Source organism: Salmo salar, chromosome 05 (assembly GCF_965601325.2).
Source record: "Salmo salar chromosome 05, fSalSal1, whole genome shotgun sequence".
In the NCBI taxonomy this organism is placed as follows: Eukaryota; Metazoa; Chordata; class Actinopteri; order Salmoniformes; family Salmonidae; genus Salmo; species Salmo salar.
In genome coordinates this window covers 8,636,725-8,659,499 of record NC_138295.1, presented here as the reverse complement: position 1 = coordinate 8,659,499, position 22,775 = coordinate 8,636,725, and the positions used below count along the sequence as shown (strand labels likewise).

The 22,775-nt window shown below is 41.5% G+C and overlaps 2 protein-coding genes across 4 annotated transcripts; one reads left to right on the top strand and one right to left on the bottom strand.

Annotated features, from left to right (window-relative positions):
- Positions 1 to 37: 37 nt before the first annotated feature.
- On the bottom strand, positions 38 to 2,467 carry LOC106604141 (polyadenylate-binding protein-interacting protein 2). Of its 2 annotated transcripts, none has more exons than XM_014198545.2 (4): positions 2,355 to 2,467; positions 1,915 to 2,083; positions 1,560 to 1,736; positions 38 to 822 (listed from the first exon to the last, which is right to left on the bottom strand). In XM_014198545.2, exons 2-4 carry the CDS (start codon positions 2,050 to 2,052, stop codon positions 766 to 768), a joined length of 372 nt encoding a protein of 123 aa, XP_014054020.1. In that variant the 5' UTR covers positions 2,053 to 2,083; positions 2,355 to 2,467; the 3' UTR covers positions 38 to 765. The 2 variants fall into 2 exon arrangements, with proteins under 2 accessions (XP_014054020.1, XP_014054021.1); XM_014198546.3 differs by having other exon boundaries at positions 1,915 to 2,057; positions 2,355 to 2,458.
- Positions 2,468 to 2,553: 86 nt separating this feature from the next.
- On the top strand, positions 2,554 to 18,468 carry LOC106604140 (uncharacterized). Of its 2 annotated transcripts, none has more exons than XM_014198544.3 (19): positions 2,554 to 4,586; positions 4,968 to 5,029; positions 5,269 to 5,307; positions 7,079 to 7,188; positions 7,671 to 7,735; positions 7,897 to 8,013; positions 12,104 to 12,229; positions 12,423 to 12,605; positions 12,773 to 12,897; positions 13,004 to 13,670; positions 15,141 to 15,267; positions 15,430 to 15,572; positions 15,678 to 15,806; positions 15,886 to 16,008; positions 16,141 to 16,271; positions 16,457 to 16,769; positions 17,008 to 17,167; positions 17,381 to 17,496; positions 17,845 to 18,468. In XM_014198544.3, the coding sequence occupies exons 1-19, from the start codon at positions 3,795 to 3,797 to the stop codon at positions 17,905 to 17,907; spliced, it is 3,591 nt and encodes a 1,196-aa protein (XP_014054019.2). In that variant the 5' UTR covers positions 2,554 to 3,794; the 3' UTR covers positions 17,908 to 18,468. The 2 variants fall into 2 exon arrangements, with proteins under 2 accessions (XP_014054019.2, XP_014054018.2); XM_014198543.3 differs by having other exon boundaries at positions 12,758 to 12,897.
- Positions 18,469 to 22,775: the final 4,307 nt, after the last annotated feature.

Genomic DNA, 22,775 nt, shown 5'->3' with positions numbered 1-22,775 from the left:
GTTTGTTTACTATATGAAAACAGGGTATTCAAGAGTATACATTTATGAGGGAGCCATGTTTATTTTTTTTGTGAAATCACAAATATATAGTCCATCCATCAATATTTATTTTCAAATACTTTAAGAAAAAAATATATGGTTTTTTTGTATGTTTGTGCAATACTTTTGGTACATTTTTATACAGTAGTTTTCCTTTTTATGTGCATTTAAAAAAAATCTAAGGTCAACATCTACATGGCAGTAGGATATCAAGCACCAGGCTCTGAACGATAATGGCAGGAAGTAGAGGAGCAATGAAAATAAAAGGCTCCTTAACAGCTTCTACCCACAAGCCATTAGACTGCTGAACAATTAATCGAATGGCCACCCGGACTATTTACAATCTGCATTTCAATAAAAGGAATTCATAATGCAAACCAAGATCTAATGAAAAATGTATTTTGATTTTTAAATGAACCACTAATTTTGATTGAACAGAAAATTATTATTTGATAAAGCAGGTATGTTAGAACTACTTACATAACACAGGCCTATAATATTCAAAAAGGAAATAAAAGTAAAAAGGTCTTCTGGCTGTTTTTACATTCAGAAGAGTTACAAAAAAAACATGATTTATATACACAACATTATTCAAAACGTTAAACATGCAGGGCTAGCTGGAAAACTTTGGCAACACATTAAGTGCAACAGATTAACAAAACTCAAACAGATCTTCCTACGCTGGCTTCAGTGTGGACAGATGACTTGTTCATCAGAGGACTAGTCTCAGTGCTTCAATCCTGGTACGAATTCTTGCGCTTCAGGGTTCAAATTGCTGTTAACCTAAAGAGAAAAAAACATGAGGGAAAATGTCATCAAAGCTTACAGAGATTATTCAATCCAAACAAATGGCGATGTCATAGGCCGACTATTTGTACAGTGTGTTCCAGCCTGTGCCATCTTGACAAAAATCATACTTTATACTTATGCTAAAATGTTTATTCTATTCTACTGAGCCATTTACTTTCTGTTCGTATTCTTATCTTTTATTATTTCTTATTGTTGTTGCATTGTCGACAAGGAACCTGCAAGTAAGCATTTCATTGGATGGTGTTTCCCTTGTGTATCCCGTACATACGACTAATAAAACTTGAAACTAGAACAAGATAGCACATATATATCTGGGACTAGGCAAGCCTCAGTCTGTATTACATCCGGCCGTGATTGGGAGTCCCATAGGGCGGCGCACAATTGGCCCAGTGTCATCCGGGTTTGGCCGGGGTAGGCCGTCATTGTAAATAAGAATTTGTTCTTAACTGACTTGCCTAGTTATATATATATATATTAAAGCCTTTTGATGAGTTGATGAGAACAGATTTGGAAGGATGGCCACACGAGACTAGCCTAGCAAGCCACCTGATCTTGCACGTTTACATGAATGGTTCCATACACGCAGTGGTAATCAGTCTGGTATTTACGAGGCTAACACGAAACTGGGACTAGGCCAACTAAAATGGCTACTTTCCACAGACTTAACCTTCATAAAACCTGGACAAACAAAACAACTCTGAAACATTTACCGCCAGGTCGTCGGCGATGCCTGTGTCACTGAGGACCAGTAGGTTTAGTTGGTCCTGGAGCTGACCGAGGGTTGGAGGGAGATCTCTGGCTGGGATGAACCATTCGTTCTCCTCTTCCTCCAACATCTCCTGGAAACACTGCTCAATAAACTCCTCCTCCCACAGTTCCTCCTCAATCTGTGGAAAAAGCATTCAAAATACTTTAGACACCCAACTCTTCGTAACACTATCAATTAAATAAATAACGATACATTACAAAAATAGGTATTTCTTTGTGTGTGGTGTAGGCATGAGAAATTACATCAACTAGCTACCTAATCTAGTACATCATCAATAGACAGAATAAGTAGAGGACCTGTCTGTTGAATTCCTCCTCGTTCTCCATCCACATGTATTCAGCAAAGGGATTGTCATCATTGATGAACTGTCCATGTAGGATCAATTCTATGTTGCTGAGGCTTGGTGTGTTGTTGATGCGACTTGGGTCTTTCATTTTGGCTGTAACCAAGACAAGTTAGTTATATCTGCAAAAACAGGAATAAGACAATATTTCAGAACATAGTAATAATAAGACACAGAAATAAACAACCAACGACTAGGGGAAAACACACAGTACAGTTCAAAATGCTAAGTATGACCACAGCGTAGCTATCTATAGACACGTGTTGTCTGCCTTTGTTATTAAGACGACTCGATATAAAGTCTAAAAGCAGCAAGTAGGGACACTCATTTCTGTTTTATACGGACCACAGCAATGTCATATATCTCTACGATATTTCACAACGGTGAAATTACCCGGTGAAGTTTCAAAGCTGGAGGTGTAAGTTGAACTGTCCTCAGATCGTGTAAAGAATGGCTGCTGGGGATGTTTGTTTACATGCTGAAGGTATCATGTGACCCTCCCACGTGATTAGTGCGCAGACTCCCTGGCTCGCTACAGCGTCACCACCCCCCCCCCCGCCCCCGCGCAGGTAAGGACAATAAACACTGAGCTCCTTAACTACGGAAAAAACGTCATTTTCAATAGAAAATAACAAACGTTACAAAATTACAACTATATATTGTTTTCATAGAACTCCAATTTTTGTTGTTGTTGTAGCATATAATGTACATCTCATCGTGAAAACATGCAGCTGAATGCCGCCATTAAATTAGCTTAGCAAGCTAACTAGGCCAGAGGCCTTTCAGATCAAATATGTTGGTTCTGTTGTTGCATATTAACATTTAGTTAGTTGCTATCATCTTCAAAACAACGTTTTTATATCTAATACGGACAGAATTCAGCAAATATTCACACACTGAGTGCAGATGTTTTTGGCTGCACAGCTGCAGTACAGACGAAAGCTGTTGCGGTTAGCTGCATCTCGTGTTAGCTAGCAACTTGTTTTTTTAAGATGGATAGCAAATGTTGCGATACATTCTCTATACTCTTGTCTTTGCTATAGCTTGATCCAAGTCTTTCCTGATCAGAGACTGGATCCAAATTCATTTTTTATCACAACCCCCACTGCTCATTGTAACCTAGTAGCTACAAATTTTAGCTCTTCAATTCATGTGAAGTTGTGTCCACTCGGCCTATTCGGCCTATTGTTGGCCATCTGATAAAGTGTGAGCATTGTCCTTGTTTTATGAAGATCATACTTGGGTTAATCAATCTTCTCTTCTGGCTATGACATACAGTTCATGATATACAGTATCTTCCTCTACTTTCGTATGAGGTCAATTCACGTCTGAATCTTTGCTGTACTTTTCCCTCCTTTTCTGTGAGTTGTCTCTCTTCAATGCTTTGTAAATGATTCTTCCTGTTTCTTTCATATAAACCTAACAGTCTGATTCTGAACACAGTTCAATTGACTACTATTTGAATTGGGCCCTCCTCTCTACACTTGCTATCTGTACATTGTAGGCTAACTGAACCTGGCTGCGGACAGTGTTGTTTGCACCTCCATGTCCCCATGCTAACTGTGGAGTAGGGTGGCAGACAAGAACTTACACCCTACACTTTCACCATTATGTTTCTGCAGAAATATTCCATCAGATGAAGAGGAGAGTTTTCCTTTTCCTCATCCACATTGACTTGTTGCCACGTCGTTGTCTCTTTTTGAATTGACTGAATCTTCCCTTCGATCAAAGACTTAAATTGGCCCTCCCTTAACTGCTTCCTTATTCTGTTCTTGTACCGTGAAGTCTCACGTTGAGTTAGTTTAGAGCACGTCAGCCATTTTGAGAGTGGCCATGTCCCAGAAGATTCCATCTGATACCTCTCAGAAAGGCTTTGCTGTGGGACGCGGGCTCCTGGCTGCTGCTGAGACCCTCAACTTCAGCATGAATGAACAGCGTTCAGAAAGCCTCCATCATGGCTCAACCTCCAGACAGTTGCACAGCATGTCCTCAGGTATGGGTGGTGGTGAGGGCGACCATGACCCGCAGCTGTCCCGTCGTGGTGGCAGCCACATTGGCAACTCCATGAAGCTGTTTGCCAGCTTGGGCCTGTCGCCCGCTGACCTAGACGTGCTGGCACAGATCCCAGAAGAAAACATTAGTGTGGAGTCCTTGCCTCAGCTTATAATGCAGCTTAAGAACCGGAAGGTGGATTCTGACAGACGCATGGCAGGCAACTCTAGAGGGGACCTGTCCGGGCTCTCCTCTGAGCCCCCATACAGAGCCAGCAGAGACAACTGGGATGACATGCGTGTTGGAAGACTGGGTGGTTCCATGGGCCAAGCTTCGGCCCACGCTCAGCAAGGAGACTTGGGCTACAATTCCATTCAAGACACTCCAGCTGGAAGGTATGAACTTGACTATGGCCACGGCAGTGGTGGAAGAGATCCAGGCTGGTATTCAGATCTTTCCCATGATCGCTACAGCGGTATGGGCATGGGTCCCACCTCAGCGGCAGACAGTGTCTTTTTGACCAGGCGAATGGGTTCCCCGTCCCAAGGCAAAGTGCAGGACTTCTTAGGAGTTATACCTCACATGTTTCCCCATGTGTGCTCGCTTTGTGATTTTGACGTGCATTCTACCATGGTGAGTAGTAACTCCAATTCCTTTTCCACTTTACCTGTCTGTTTCATCCATCCACACACACACACTGTCTACTCTGATCTCAGTTTGATTGCTGCTGTCATGCACACACGGACACTTTTTCAATTCAAGACCAGAATTTATGATCAAATATTTTATCTTTTTATTATCAAGTGACGAAAGCCAATCCTACTGTACACAAAAAGTAATGGTTCAACAAGTTTATATTAGCATCATATCTCCACTTATTCAGCTTCTTTCTCCTTTTGAAGAGCCATAGTTTAATCACCCTTTGCTTTCTAATTGGTGTGGGAGCCAATTCATGTATACAGTGTATGTATTCAGTAAATCAGTCACTCATCCAGTGGTTGTCTTGGTCTGCAGGAGTGGAACCAGCACACGGATGGATTACGCCATGCAGAAAACCAGAGGCTCCTCCTGCAAATGTAAGTTACTCGTTCTATTCAAACACACTATGTTATGTATAGGCCTTTTAGCAATGAGGTTATTTTCACTAATGTTCAGATAAACACCGAAGAAGGTGATACACACTGAAACGTCTGTGTACATCTTTTCCCGTGCCTGTTGTAAAAAGAAAGGAACTTTTTTGGAGTTTTGTCTTATAATAAAAATGTGTGCTACCACCAGCCATTTTTTTTAACCAATATTCTGCCATGATCTTTAGGTACCCAGAATGGGATCCACACATGGCCACAAGCAGAGGGTATGTGTGTCTCCCGCACGCGCACACACACACACACACACACACACAGACTCTCGCTCTCTCTTTCTGACTTTCTCTTTCTTGGGCTCCCGAGTGGCGCAGCGGTCTAAGGCACTGCATCTCAGTGCTAGAGGCGTCACTACATACACCCTGGTTCGAATCCAGGCTGTATCACAACCGGCCGTGATTGGGAGTCCTATAGGGCGACGCACAATTGGCCCAGCTTCGTCCTGGTTTGGCCGGTGTAGGCCGTCATTCTAGATAAGAATTTGTGCTTAACTGACTTGCCTAGTTAAATAAAAAATTCTCACACACACACACGCCGGTTGTTATAACATGTTTGCAAATATTAGTCCCAACAGTTTCTAAAGAACATAAGAACACAGTAAACGAGAACCTTTCAGGTGGTTAAAGAACATAAGAACACAGTAAACCAGAACCTTTCAGGTGGTTAAAGAACATAAGAACACAGTAAACCAGAACCTTTCAGGTGGTTAAAGAACATAAGAACACAGTAAACCAGAACCTTTCAGGTGGTTAAAGAACATAAGAACACAGTAAACCAGAACCTTTCAGGTGGTTAAAGAACATAAGAACACAGTAAACCAGAACCTTTCAGGTGGTTAAAGAACATAAGAACACAGTAAACCAGAACCTTTCAGGTGGTTAAAGAACATAAGAACACAGTAAACCAGAACCTTTCAGGTGGTTAAAGAACATAAGAACACAGTAAACCAGAACCTTTCAGGTGGTTAAAGAACATAAGAACACAGTAAACCAGAACCTTTCAGGTGGTTAAAGAACATAAGAACACAGTAAACCAGAACCTTTCAGGTGGTTAAAGAACATAAGAACACAGTAAACCAGAACCTTTCAGGTGGTTTGATGTTAAAGAGCAACTACCCTAAAAAAACGACTTCTCATTTTGAAAACAGGCTGTGTGGCATCAATATGACTGTGAAACATTTATTCGAATGTCAAAATTTACTACAAAGTGTAAATAGAATAATTTTGGTCATTAAGTCAGTCTTGTCCAAAACAGAGTTTTGTGAGACTTGCAGTCGTGACTGCATCACAACATAAATGAAAGTTGGCTTTGTTTTAATCCTGCCCACAGCTGGCAGCACACTAGTAATCATCAATTCGGAGTGCAGCTGCACGCCACCTGATCATTAATGCCTGTGGTAAATCAGGGTTGACTTTGGATATCCCTATGGGCTAGTTGGGGACCATCAGTAAATTACACAATGTACATGGGACTATATGTTAAAATCCAAATTTCAATGACTTAAAAACCTCAAATATTGAAAGCATTTAATGAGAACTAAAAGGTATGCAACATGAAAGTATTGTCTCATTTACATTGTGTCATTTATTGACGGTCTATAACTAGCCATGGAGATAGGCTATCCAAAGTCAAAGCAAATTTACCACGGTCGCACACCAGACTGCTAAAGTTAATTGTGGAAATAATTTGTCTAACTCTTCCCATCTGTGAACACACACACACACACACACACACACACACACACACACACACACACACACACACACACACACACACACACACACACACACACACGAGACACCCACATCAAACCACACCCTGAAACCAACTAGCGTTTGAATTCAGTAATGGCCACTACCATTTCTTAATTAACCAAATCTAAAATGAGGCTAAATCAGGAAGTGCAGTTGCACGTTTAAATACGTGGATGAATCAGTCTTGTATAATAATAGTAGACTGAATCTCATGTTTGTCCCTTTTCAGCGGTGGGTCTCATCTACTGGAGACCACCAATCAATCAGCCGGTCTCCTGGGGCCAATCCCCATGGGCGGTGGGCAGCAGGCTGGAGGAGGCCGCATGAGCTCCGGCTGGGGTAATGCTGTGTTTGTGTGAAAGATTACGTCTGTGTCTGAAATGGCACCCTATTCCTTTTTAGTGCACTACTTTTGATTAGGGTCCCATAGGGCTCTGGCCAAAAGTAGTGCTCTACTTCCTTATTAATGGGTTCTGGCCAAAAGTAGTGCACTACTTCCTTATTAATGGGTTCTGGCCAAAAGTAGTGCACTATATAGGGAATAGGGTGCATTTTCACACGCAACCAAGGTATGCTTATTGCTTTCACTTACTGGTGATTTTTTTTGTATTCATTACCATGTTATCATTATCATTGAAGGGCTAGGCCTAGTTCACCCAAATTATATATTGGCTTCCTGACCCTGTAATCACTCTATAGACCAAATAAGCTAGCAATCCATGTTTGCTTTTGTTTAGCTGGCCACTGTTGTAATTTAAGTGACTGTGTGTCCTTGAAAAGCCGTATATATAAAAGCCCTGTGTTATTATCATTTCGTTTAGGCGGTGGTGCTGGATCTAACATTGGATCAGGCAAGCCACATCAACACTCTATGGCACCTAAGCAGGTAATGTGTTTAATTTGTCATATTATCTTGATAAAATACAATTCTCTTTACTGTAATGCAGTGACCAAGTAACTCCTCCACAAATCAAAATGTATTTACTGGTGTGTCTTTGGTGTGAAAGTGATGGATTCAACCTGTTTTGTAACTGTTCTCCTCATCAGATCAGAAGCAAAGTAGTGGTGGCCAAATATGAGAAGAGTCCTCTGTCTAACAAAGCCTTGTTAGCCCTGGCCGAACCCTTTGGAACTCTCTGTGAACACCTGGTTCTGAAGAACAAGGTAAAGCACGACACTTTGTGCCTGAGGTCTCATTTATACATTTCTCACTAAATTCTGGCGTACGTGGAGATTCTAGGATTTGCGTGCGCAACAAATTATTGCGATTTATCAAACTGTCGCACGCAACATATACATATGCTTTCCATTGATATGTCAGAGACATACTATATTTCAACATATACACATGTTTTCCATTGATATATCAGAGCCATACTATATTTCAACATATACACATGTTTTCCATTGATATATCAGAGCCATACTATATTTCAACATATACACATGTTTTCCATTGATATGTCAGAGCCATACTATAGTTCTGCACTCGTGATCAAGCGTTACAACCTTGCCTAGAAACGCCCTCCATTCACCTTTTAATGGTAACAAAAACACCCTCCATTCTCCTTTTAATGGTAACAAAAACGACCTCCATTCACCTTTTAATGGTAACCAAAAACGCCCTCGTTTGCTCTATAATTTGGAACAAGACCATGACAGTTTCTAAAGCGCAATAGCAAATTATCACATTTCTGTAGAGGTGTGGGCAGAATGTTTAGAATGTTTTGCAGTGGCTTTGAAACTTAAATGCATGCTGCCTATAGAGGGTGCCAAACACTGGCTGCGCATTCTGTAAGAGTTATTGGCCTATTGAACAATTTTAAAGTAAATGCTACAGCCAACACTTCTATACAAAAATATGAATTGTTGTTCAATATTTACTTTATCAATACGTTGTTTTTCTGTCTCCTGCCTTGACGATGTCACACCTATCGCACAGCAATACTGTAGCCTACCCGTCTATTTACTTAAGAGCATGGTTGGCTATTGAATGAGCGATGGCTAAATGGTAGCATGGTTGGCTATTGAATGAGCGATGGCTAAATGGTAGCATGGTTGGCTATTGAATGAGCGATGGCTAAATGGTAGCATGGTTGGCTATTGAATGAGCGATGGCTAAATGGTAGCATGGTTGGCTATTGAATGAGCGATGGCTAAATGGTAGCATGGTTGGCTATTGAATGAGCGATGGCTAAATGGTAGCCTAATATTTATTGTGTAGCCGGAATTAGTGATGCACCGATATGACATTTTTGGCTGATACTGATACCTGATATTTTCCTTGCCAACAAAAAAACGATATCGATAACCCATATTTAACATTTTAGCGGCCTTTTAATCATTCTAGTTAAATAGTTAACACACACATGGACGCAGCGGTCTAAGGCACTGCATCTCAGTGCAAGTGGCATCACTACAGTCCCTGGTTCGAATCCTGGCTGTATCACATCCGGCCGTGATTGGGAGTCCCATAGGGCGGCGCACAATTGACCCACCCGTGTTTACCCGGGGTAGGCTATCATTGCAAATAACAATTTGTTCTTAACTGACTTGCCTAGTTAAAGGTTACACACACCACACTGGCATTTACGTATGTCCCCCTTACCAGTAAAACATCATCAAAACCTATTTATTTAACTTACTTGCTGTGCTGTTTGGTTGTTCATTTGTTCAGTCGTTTCATTCTCAACCAGGATTTCTATGAAACGCCGTTTGGGTCTTTGTGTATCAAAACAGATACACGTCAAATAGCGTGTCAAATAAGCTCGTTGACCAATCAGGACCTGAATAACTGTACGTCACAATAATAATTTAACTCGTTCATTCATTTTTTTATGTAGTTATTACACATTAATTACACTATCACTCGTATTTCATGTCATAATGATTCATCGATACATGTGCTATGATGCTGGTAAAGTTGTCTGGCGCATCTACAGTGCTGGTCGTAAAAAAAAAAGCTAGCTAGCTCATGGATGTTCTTCCCCAAAAACATAGCAAAATGACATCTGTTTCAGTAGCTATATAGTTAGCTAGCTAACAATATAGCTAGGTGTCATCTTAAATAACCCTAATTTATAAGACAGTTCTTATTTGATTAATGGTGGTCGGATCTATGTGAAGCTAGCCACAATAAGGATTAGCCACAGTAGTGGACTTCAAAATAATGTAATTGACAGTGATGCAAGGGAATACAAATAGTAGAATTATGCCATAATTTAATAGATCATGCTAAACGAGGTTGGAATGTTATATAAAATCAACAAAATACATTAATTTGTTAATTTGACAAAAATCTGTTGAAATCACACTGGATGTATTATACTTTAGAATTGCATTGGGGACATACTTATTTCACTGTACAGCCTTACCTATGGATTGCGGATCAATGACATGGGGTATCAGTCTACTCAGTGACAACCAGAGAACATTAGCATCGTAGCTCTTATTGTGGGACTCTGAAACAACTGTGAATTGAGCCACATTTATTGTCAACCTATGTGTATTGAACACTATTCCCGAGGAAAAACAACACTGCTTGGATGTTTTGGAGTCTGATAACTCTGAGGAGGACGTTGGGAAAATATATATTGGGTATTAAATAGACTGTTACCCCCATTTTATTGATCCCCAATCCTTAGGTAAAGCTATACAGTGCAATATGAATGTCAATACACACAATAGGCTGACTGGGGAGGTGATTTCACACAGTCTCAGTCCCGAGATAAGAGCTACAACGCTAATATTTGCATAAACTCTTCACCATTGTGTTCTGTGGGTGTCACAGAGTATACTGATACCCCATTTCATTGCTTCACATTCCAACCTTAACATTATCTAGTCTAAATATGACATGATTCCACCAAATGTAACCTTCTGCATCACTTTCAAAGAGGTACTTTTCTTTTGAAGGCAAACCGCAAATTCCACTATTGTGCCTAATCCTTATTGTGGCTAGCTTCACAACACAGAACCCGGTCCGGTCGAGCCTCACTAGCCAGATGAAGCTCGCTGGCTGTCTATATTGTTAGCTTTGGGCAGCATGGTTATGTAGCTGGCTAGCTATTTATTTTCATGAACTGAAGTTCAATTTCAATAGGCAAACAACAAGTGGCTACCTAGCTAAAACTTCCTCACAAGGATTCCTAAATCATTGCTAAGAATTGGGAAAATGACTGCAGTTTCTACTGGTCATTGTTTTCAGGCTGGTTGTATTGGTGCTAGCTAGCTACCCCAAAAGTTGCGGTCGAAAAAAATAATGCTTTATTACTAACGCGGTATTGTAAACACATCGTTCGTGGCCGGTGTTTGCTTGTTTGCAGACTTTTTTGTACAGCTTTGTCAGTGCTACTGATAGTAGTGGTGGCACTTGGCTTGCACGTGCAAATTCAGAACACACAACATTCTATAATAGAACTGTGTTATTTGACGTGTCAAATTAAAAGCTTATTTAACGTGTCAAATAGTGTTATTGTCAAATAGTGTTATTTGACGTATCTTTTTTGACACGCAAAGACCCAACCGGCGTTCCATAGTATGTCGTGAAGCTAATAGCAGTGACGCTATTACTGTTTAACTCCGGTAGGGAAACATCTGAACAATAACGCACTTGGTAACGTTACTGTGTACCGGTGCTCGACCAGTAGCGAAAGCCAACATCAACCACGACAGAGAATGGTTGATTGTCAAGGGCAATGAATTCCATTATCTTGGCGTTAATGGATTTCCCCTTTGAGTTGTCTCGCTGAAATGTTCTTACTCTTTCAAATGACTGTTCGACGTGTTGACTGCTCGATCCACACAGCAGACATTGTGGGCTAGGTTAGGAATGCTGTGTTGCACGTACAGCGCAAAATTTTATGTGGCGTCATTACATCATGTACCTACGTTATATAGGTATGCACGTCAGCTTTAATAACGTTTTTTCACATCGTCGTTAAACTAGACATCGGGCCGATACTGGTGTTTGCATTTTTATCTAATACCGGCCGATTCCGATATGTTCACCGATATATCGTGCATCCCTGGTGGGAATAAACCAGTAACGTATTGCAGTACAACGGAAATCAACGTGAACTCTACTTTGAATAACAGAGTAACTGTCTGTGAAGATTTAGGTTTAAAAGAAATAATAACCTAAAACTTGACTTGTACTTATTGCCTCATTTAACAGAAGTAAACACATGGCATTGTATTAGAGCACCTGCTGACTGGTCCTGTAGGGTTCATGGTGTCAATTCCTACTCCACAGGCCTTTTTAGAAATGGAGACTCATAAGGAAGCTAGGGATGTGGTGAGCTACTACCAGCAGAACCCAGCGGTGTTGAATGGGAAACAAATCACCTTTTATCTGTCCAAAGAACTCATGGTGATTCAGGTAATATTGGAATGCCCTTATTCATCTATTTTCATTAGTTTTGCCTGTATCTATCTGCTGTGTAGATTTGAAATACTTCAAATCACTCAGCTGCGTTTCTAACTTCGCTGACCGTTAACTACCCCCATTCAATTCAAGCAGTGATCATGCATGCAGATCAGTAGACGTAATATTGTCCTCTTTCTTAATACAGAAAGACAGCAGAACTGAGAGAATCAACCGGGAGGCGAAACAAGGCAAAGAGCCAGCGGCAGCGAACCAATCGCAGGTTGTCTTCTTCTCCAACTTGCCGCGTGAGAATGAGAAGAAGCAGGAACTCCTCACCATCGCGCGGCGCTTCGGCATCGTGAAGAAACACTTGTTTCTAACTGAAGAGGTAAAAGTCTTACTCTTCTGTTTGTATAAAAATCATACTAATGTATGGATGAAAGCGTCTGCTAAATTGCACATGTTAATTGTATTATATTAGTCTCAGTATTTTTTTATTTATTTCTGGATGTGTCATGAATGCTTAAAATGTATCGTTAGCATTCGTCTTCCAAGGCTTTTGTTCAGCTGGGGTCTGCAGAGGATGCTGAGATGTTGGTGAAGTACTACACTCTGAATCCGCTGACCATCCAGGGAAAGAGTGTCCGCTTAAACATCTGTACCAAGTACAAGACCTTAAAGTAAGAATTCCAAGATTGATTCAGTACTTCATTATCATGTTAGAGGACTTAGTTGTCCTTTTTTTTCACAGAGCTTTCTGGACTGATTGTTGTCTGTCTGTAACAGTGTGAGTAATCGCTCCAACAAAATGATGGATGACAAGAGAAGGAGAAGGAGCAGTAGTACTGGGCCCAAAGACAAATCTTCCTCCTCCAAGAGCACCAAATCGTCCTCTTCTTCTAGCAGCAAAGCCAAAGAGGACAAGAAGGAACCACCAAAAGGAGAGGATGGCGGTGCAGGGAGAGAGGGGTCAGGGAGACAGGGAGAGGGGTCAGGGAGAGAGGGTGAGGGAGTGGGATCAGGGGATGTGGTGGCTGGTGTGATAGAGGGAGATAAAGCTGAGGAGTACGAAGGGGAGGGAGACCAGGGTTCACATGATGTTGGGCCGTCAGCGGACAATGCTGAAGCCGTGACGGAAGACCCAGAAACTGCTGCCAACACCAGTCTGGAATCGCAGGAGGATAAGGAACCTGCTCCGGACTCGGATGACGTTCCGAGCACTGCCAAGGTTCTGAGCAGTAGTGATGTCACAGAGAAGGCTGAGGGGTCAGAGGTCTCGGAGGAAGGGACTGTGCCTGGTCCAGAGGAGAAAGCAGAGGGAGAGCCTGAGAGTGAACAGATGGAAACTGAAGCCACTACAGATGAGCCAGAGACCGAGGACAAGGATGACTCGCCGTCGGCAGGGCCAGCAGAGAGCTCAGAGATGCATGAAGAACAGTTACCTGCAGATCAGGTAGGTCAACAACAGAAAACTTTTATAGTTCAAGAAAATATTATATTTGTCTTGCTTACAAGTTGGCGCTACTCTTGTGTTTTGTTCAGTTTGAGACTAAGTTCTGTTGAGCACAATTACTTATCTGCCTTTTCTGATTGTTGTCCATATTGTAAACATATATTTAACTAATATGTCCACATATATTTAGAATATGTAACCAATTTCTCAAGATATATATAGAATCTGTAACTAATATGTTGACATATATGTTGTATATGTAACTAATATGTTGATATACACTACCGTTTAAAAGTTTGGGGTCACTTAGAAATGTCCTTGTTTTTGAAAGAAAAGCACATTTTTGGTCCATTTAAAATAACATCAAATTGATCAGAAATACAGTGTAGACATTGTTAATGTTGTAAATGACGATTGTAGCTGGAAACAGCAGATTTTTTATGGAATATCTACATAGGCGTACAGAGGCCCATTATCAGCAACCATCACGCCTGTGTTCCAATGGCACGTTGTGTTAGCTAATCCAAGTTTAGCATTTTAAAAGGCTAATTGAGCATTAGAAAACCCTTTTGCAATTATGTCAGCACAGCTGAAAACTGTTGTGCTGATTAAAGAAGCAATAAAACTGGCCAAGAAACTGAAGATCTCGTACAACGCTGTGTACTACTCCTTTCACAGAACAGCGCAAACTGGCTCTAACCAGAATAGAAAGAGGAGTGGGAGGCCCCGGTGCACAACTGAGCAAGAGGACAAGTATATTCATGTCTAGTTTGAGAAACAGACGCCTCACAAGTCCTCAACGTGCAGCTTTATTAAATAGTACCTGCAAAACACCTGTCTCAAAGTCAACAGTGGAGAGGCGACTCCGGGATGCTGGCCTTCTAGGCAGAGTTGCAAAGAAAAAGCCATATCTCAGGCTGGCCAATTTGGCAATTTCTCGCATGGAATAGCCTTCATTTCTCAGAACAAGAATAGACTGACGAGTTTCAGAAGAAAGGTCTTTGTTTCTGGCCATTTTGAGCCTGTAATCGAACCCACAAATGCTGATGCTCCAGATACTCAACTAGTCTAAAGAAGGACAGTTTTATTGCTTCTTTAATCAGAACAACAGTTTTCAGCTGTGCTAACATAATTGCAAAAGGGTTTTCTAATGATCAATTAGCCTTTTATAATGATAAACATGGATTAGCTAACACAACATGCCATTGGAACACAGGAGTGATGGTTGCTAATGATGGGCCTCTGTACGCCTATGTAGATAATCCATAAAAAATCAGCCGTTTCCAGCTAGGATAGTCATTTACAACATTAACAATGTCTACACTGTATTTCTGATCAATTTGATGTTATTTTAAATGGGTAAAAAATGTGCTTTTCTTTCAAAAACAAGAACATTTCTAAGTGACCCCAAACTTTTGAATGGTAGTGAATATGTAACTTATATGTTGACATGTTGTTCCTTTCCGACAGGAGGAGGGCAGCATGGAGCAGGATTTCCCAGAGAACATGGATGACTTTGTGACTCTGGATGAGCTGGCAGAGGACGAGGACTTGGAGAGACAGGACTCCTCATCCAAAGAAAAATACTCATCTTCAGGTAAACAACATTAACTTCACCTCTAGCATGATATTTAATTTAGGATGATTGATGACAGCGTCTGTGGAATTGAAAACCATTGGTACAGTGTCGGCCCACATAAAATAGGCTACAGCGACTATTGTAGGAAAAGTAAACAGTTGTGTAATTCTCTCTTTGCAGGAAGCTCTAAGAAAATTGGGGGATTGAGAGTGGTCAACGTTGTGGGATTTAAACGAGCCTATGGTTTTCTGAACGAGATCTTGGCCCTGGCCAAACCCTTCGGTACAGTAGTTCAGCACCTGGTGCTTGACGTGAGACCTGAGGTAAAGTTAGTTGGTTGATTTGATTAGTTAATTTATTTGACAGTGAAGCAAAAACAGAATGATGGACGTCAACATCTAACCATCGTTTTTTGTTGGTGAATCTAGGCCTTTCTGCAACTCACTTCGGAAGAAGAGGCGAAAGCAATGGTCAATTTCTACAGTGGGAATGTAACACCAACTGTGTGTGGGAAATCTGTGAAAATCTACCATTCACAGACATACGCTACCATTCAGGTGAGCTCCGTACATGAAGATTCCGTTTGCCAGCCTTCTACTGTAGAACTTCTTTGTAATGTTCCTGTTCTTCTTGCAGAGTGGGAGAGTGGTATACGTGGGACAGATTCCACACTTCAAATCCTCTGATGCCTCCCTCCTGAAAATTGCTGAACCGTTCGGCAAAGTCAGACGCTATTTTCTGAACAGATCTCGCAACGAGGTAATTGAATATTAATTCAATATTTTGTTCTCTCTTCAGCTACAGAGCTTTTTTGGAATGCCTCAGGGGTGAATGAGTGGCATACGGTATAAATCACATGTTTATTTTGTATGTTGATTCTTTAATTTCTAGTGTTTCATTGAGATGGAACGTGGAGAGGACGCTGAGAGAATGGCTGAAACCTACAAGGACACGCCCCCTAAATTGGAAGGCAAGCGGCTAACGGTGTACGTGAGCAGGAAGTACAAACAACTCAAATACGGGTGAGTCAAACTAAACAGTTGGTGTATTTGCTGTGAGCGTTGTACACTTCATCTTGTTATTTTTGTCACTACTAAATACTTCTCTTTGTACTGTATGTAATGTAACATATGTAATGTGCTTAAACCAAATTGCCCTTCTGGGACAATAAAGTTGAATTGAAATGAAATGCTCTTTCCCACACTAGACACCGACCACCAGCTCCTGACTCCGAGGAGAAGGAGAAGAGGCCGTCGAAGAGGGAGCGATCAGGCAGTGAAACAAGCTCCCATAGGAGCTCAGCAGCCAAAAGCTCAGCCAAACAGGATGAAGAACCTCCAGTCAAGAAGTCCAGAGAGGAGACGGCATCTTCATCAGCAGACGAGCCTGACAAGGAGAAGATGGTGGAGGCGCCCACTGAGCAGAGTGAGGTAGAGGTTAGGAAGGAGGAGGAGGTGGTCCAGGGGGAATACGGTCAACCCTCTGAGAACTCAGCTGTACACGAAATAGACACTGACATGGTAAGTTTATCTGGTGTAGGTTGTTCTGAAATGGCACCATATTCACATAGTGTGTTAATACGGCTCACAGTCCTATGGGGCTTTGGTCAAACGTAGTTTGCTGTTATCATCAGCAATCCCTCAATGATGATCTGATGGGGAAGTTGACACCATTTTGGGATGTAACCCGAGGCAGTTTTAGTTTGTCAACCAAAAGTAGTAACTTAAGGAACTGACGATCTATTGCTCTACGCTGTAGAACATAAAAACGGAGGAAAACGAGGCGCCCATTTCCATAGTGAGTGTGAGAAGCGTTGAGGAGAATGGAGAGACTGCTAGCACACCATCCCAGGCCGAGGGGAAGCTTTCATCAACCAGCCCGGTTCCTCTGGGGCCTTATGAGCCTAACAACCCAGTGGGTAAGGACATGCTGAGATTAATACTCTTTAGAGGGAAAGGGATTTCTGTGTGTTTAGTACGACCTTTTTTAATAACATATAGAATAACCATCTTTTTCTGTGAGGCAACTTCTTATCTTGTCTAAAACGTAAACATTAGAACTATATATATATGTACTGTATATTTCACACGTTACATCCTAACATCATAGTGACTCTGATGTCTGATTGCAGGTGTTGAATATGTGAAGATGGGGTACTACTGTAGAGTCTGTTTCCTGTTCTATTCCAATGAGGAGACAGCCAAGAAGGTTCACTGCAGCAGTCAATCTCACTACCAAAAACTCAAGGTAAACGTATACATTTACATTTTAGTCATTTAGCAGACGCTCTTATCCAGAGCGACTTACAGTAGTGAATGCATACATTTCATACATTTTTTTTCTCCGTACTGGTCCCTCGTGGGAATCGAACCCACAACCCTGGCGTTGCAAACACCATGCTCTACCAACTGAGGCACACGGGATATACAATGTTTTAGTCAATTATCAGATATACCAAAAATATCTAAGCAGTCATTTAAAGCTCTGACACAGAACACACCAATACGTCTCTCACTTGGTATCAAACAGTGTTCAGCTTAAGAACAATTATATCCTCTGAAACCTGAATGAATTCCTTTTTTTTTTTTTTTTCAGAAACATCTGGAAAAAGAGAAGGCCAAAGCTCAAAGTAGCACAGGGATGAAGACTCCTGTGTAGGATATTACACGTGTCGAACTGTTGATCAAGTGTTCATGCATGGATAGAGTTAGTTTGTAACCCTAGAGTGGATGTTTCGGCAGTTTTTTTTTAGGCTTTCATGTTTAGCTATAGAGCTTTAAGTTTTAATTTTAACCAATGCGCTGTACCAGGAGGAACCAACTATGAAGCGATCTGGAGAATGTATTGAGTTTTGTATGCCTGGTTTTGTTTAATGTTTTCTGACAACTCATCTTGCTATAAATGTAAGTGCAAGATGCATTTTTTGATTTATATTAAAGTCGTAGGACTACATCCCTCTCAGATGCTGGTCTTTTGAATGTTCACCAACTGTTGTGATGCAGAGATGAGAAACAATGTAACCAGTTATTTTAGGGTTAGAGTCTAAAAAAAAAGGAGCTTGGTTGATCATTTGAACTTATAGATGCCTCCCATGCAGACGTTCAGATAATTGCATTGCTTGGTTGAGGAAGTATACTGATCAAAAATATAAACGTAACATGTAAAGTGTTGGTCCCATGTTTCATGAGCTGAAATAAAAGATCCCAGACATTTTCCATACCCACAAAAAGCTTATTTCTCTCAAATGTTGTGCACAAATTTGTTTACATCCCTGTTAGTGAGCATTTCTCCTTTGCCAAGATAATCCATCCAGCTGACAGGTGTGTCATATCAAAAAGCTGATTAAACGGCATGATCATTACACAGGTGCATCTTGTGCTGTGGACAATAAAAGGCCACTCTAAAATGTGCAGTTTTGTCACACAACACAATGCCACAGATGTCTCAAGTTTTGAGGGAGTGTGAAATTGGCATGAAAGTCCACCAGAACTGTTGCCAGAGAATTGAATGTTAATTTCTCTACCATAAGCCACCTCCAACGTCATTTCAGAGAATTTGGCATTACGTCCAACCGGCCTCACAACCGCAGACCGCGTGTAACCACGCCAGCCCAGAAACTCCATATCTGGCTTCTTAACCTGCGGGATGAACTCGAACAGCTGATAAAACTGGGTTTGCACAACTGAAGAAATTCTGCAGAAACCGTCTCAGGGAAGCTCATCTGCATCACCAGGGTCTTGACCTGACTGCAGTTTGGCGTTGTAACAGACTTCAGGTTTTAAGAAATGTTTGCAAATTGATTAAAAATAAAAAACATAGCTTATTTAAATAAGTATTCAGACCGTTTGCTATGAGCTTTGAATTTGAGCTCAGGTGCATCCAGTAAATTCAATTGATTGGACATGATTTGGAAAGGCACACAGCTGTCTAAATAAGGTCCCACAGTTGACAGTGAATGTCAGAGCAAAAACCAAGCCATGAGGTTGAAGGAATTGTCCGTAGAGCTCAGAGACAGGATTGTGTCGAGGCACAGATCTGGGGAAGCGTACCAAAAATTGTCTGCGTCATTGAAGGTCCCCAAGAACACAGTGGCCTCCATCATTCTTAAATGGAAGAAGTTTGGAGCCACCAAGACTTCCTAGAGCTGGCAGCCCGGCCAAACTGACCAATCGCGGGAGAAGGGCCTTGGAGGTGACCAAGAACCCGATGGTCACTCTGACAGAGCTCCGGAGTTCATCTGTGGAGATGGGAGAACCTTCCAGAATGACAACCATCTCTGCAGCACTCCACCAATCAGGCCTTTATGGTAGAGTGGCCAGACAGAAGCCACTCTTCAGTAAAAGACACATGACAGCGTACTTGGGAGTTTGCCAAAAGGTACCAAAAGGACTCCGACCATGAGAAACAAGATTCTCTGGTTTGATGAAACCAAGAAGGATCTCTTTGGCCTGAATGCCATGCTTCACGTCTGGAGGAATCCAGGCACCGCTCATCACCTGGCCAATACCATCGCTACGGTGAAGCACGGTGGTGGCAGCATCATGCTGTGGGGATGTTTTTCAGCGGCAGGGACTGGGAGACTAGTCAGTATCAAGGGAAAGATGAACAGAGCAAAGTACAAAGAGATCCTTGATGATAGTATAGAGAGATATAGATCAAAACCTACTCCAGAGCACTCAGGTCCTCAGACTGGGTTGAAGGATCCAACAGGACAACGACACTAAGCACATAGCCAAGACAACGCAGGAGTGGCTTCGGGACAAGTCTCTGAATGTCCTTGAGTGGCCCAGCCAGAACCCAGACCTGAACCCAAGTGAACATCTCTGGTGAGACTTGAAAATAGCTGTGCATTGAGGCTCCCCATCCAACCTGACAGAGCTTGAGAGGATATGCAGAGAAGAATGGGAGAAACTCCGCAAATACAGGTGTGCCAAGCTTGTAGCGTCATACCCAAGAAGACTTGAGGCTGTAATCGCTGCCAAAGGTGCTTTAACAAAGTACTGAGTAAAGGGTCTGAATACTTATGTAAATGTGATATTTCATATTTTATTTTATACATTAGCAAACATTTCTAAAAACCTCTTTTTGCTTTGTAATTATACAGTATTGTGTTTAGAATAAGGCTGTAATGTGACAAAGTGAATGGGTCTGCATACTTTCCAAATGCACTGTATTTAAACGGTAACTCAGTAAAATACCCCATAATGACAAAGCAAAAAAAGGTTTTTAGAAATGTGCGTTTATTTATTTTTCCAGTTTATGTTTGCACCATGTTACTGGAGGAGAATGGGTACAAAGGAATGTTGAGAGCCCCCTCTATTGGTAAGCATGCACTTTATACATACAGTTCATGTTGTGACCAGGAGATGGTGGTATTGTTCAACAGGCCTAAGGATGATTGTTTTTCTAAGGATTTACTTGTGATTATTACTTTTCCCAGTGACTTCACAAAGCAATGTTAATTGAAATGCTGCATTTCACAAAAACAAACCAATATATGTGTAAATCTATCAACTTTTTATTTGACATTCATTTAAGTGGTATCAAAAAATCTACTTGCATAGCTATTTGGAGGACAATTTAGGGACCACCAAATCCACCTTTCATCCGGATGGATACATCCTATTTTTTTCATCCAGTTCCCTTTATTACACCAATTTCCCTTTGAATGGCAGCCTATGGACAAAGGTCTGGTTGCCTGCACAGTGAAAAATTATAATTCGTGGGAGGCTTGAAGGGAGGAGAAACCAAAGTGTAAGTTGTATCTATCCTCCCTGAAAAGAGGTCCTGACATTCACTTACTCTTTTCTCTCTTTCCAGTTTTTAGAGTCTGTTCTTTGAGCTGGGATAGAAAAGCAGTATCAGTAGTGGTGATAGATCAGACTGCAGCACCATTGTCTCCCGGGCAGGTCACCAACCCCCAGGCTGGGACTATGCATGTAGATGAGCCCAGGGCAGATGTCCACAAATATTTTTGGGGTTTGTTGCGGGGAGTCCCCGAACAAAAAGGGTTGTCCGTGCCTAACCCGAGGAGGTTCCTCTCCTTGGGGACTTCCTATTCTGTCTGGGTGCCAAATTCTTTCAGAGGAGAGGACCAAGCAAGGTTTTATACCATTAGGCTTGATATCAAGGAGAGTGCTGGAGTCGCAGTGGGAGAATGTGTACAGATGTCCCAGCAGAGTCACAAGTTCATGACCCTGGTGTGTTGCAGGCACACCCTTGTTGCATCTCATTATCAGGCTTTGGCTACAACCCTGTGTGATATTAGTATAGGACCTACGTGTGTACTGTTGCCCAAATCTAATGCTTCTTTCTTGATTGACCTGTTGGGACTGCAGCGTAGTGGTACCAGCATTATAATGCATGTTCAGTGGCTGTTCATGGGTTTTGCAGGTTTACAGAATCTACAGAATATTGGTTGTAAGTAAAAAACAAGGAAAAATCTAGGAAAAAAAGGTTATTCATTCGTTAATGGACATGTTGTGTGACAGAGAGAGAAGTTACAGTAGAATTAGACTCTTGCTGACCTTCCTGTAAACTATCATAAGGTCCTTGGAAACAAAGACGGTAGATTAAAAGCATTTGCCCCCCAAATCCTCCTGAAATCAGTCACTCCAAACCATCCTGGCCACTAAATCACCTTTAAGTAATAATCGTATTATCCTAGCTTTTAGCAGGATACCTTTTCAAGGTAAAGTGATCACCGTAAAGTGATGTTGCCTCTATCCCTTAAGTGACACTTTATCTCCAGGTGTCACCTGCCAGACATAAATCTGAATGTGATCCCGTGGCTAATGAAGAGAGATCTTCCTTTATTTTCAAATTCCAATGCAATGACTGACAAAAAATACTCTTCCAAATAAATCATTATCTTGTTTATGATTACCATTTAAAGGCTTCTGTTTAGATATTACTGTAGGCACCCTCAAATACACTTTGAGGTCCAAAAAAAATGTAATAATAAACATTTAAAAAAGTTCTGAAGGCAATGTTTTATACTCGCAATAAAAATCTGCATGAGCAAGTTTGTGAAATGCATTTATGAAAAGTGTGAAAAAATGTATTTCTTGGGAACAAGTAGATTGAGGTGCTCTTGTTGCTTTCTGTCTGTGTTCTGCTCTGTCGATGGATGGAGGAAGGGAGGGAGAGAGAGAACAGACAAGCCCCAACACGAGGCTTAAGGGATTAAGTTCATTCTCACTGCCAGTCCGTTCGTCACCTAACCGATGCCCTCCACCATGCAGCCTTCTCAATGTGCTACCGTGTTTTGTGATTGGCCGATCCAGTCCACTGAACAATAATAAGAAGGATCAGTGACTCCAGAGAAAATATCCCCAGGCTAGGAGTAGCTTCCTATTCAAACTTAGTTCAAGTTGCACAGGCCTTGTTCCCACATAGATGCACTTGGTGGCCGACATAGGTGGCATATGCGATGTTATGTTACATTTTCTCACAACCATTGCTTGATTCTAAGAGTCTTGCATGGACAAGTATGGATTAGCAACCAAGGAAATGTTCTGGTTGAT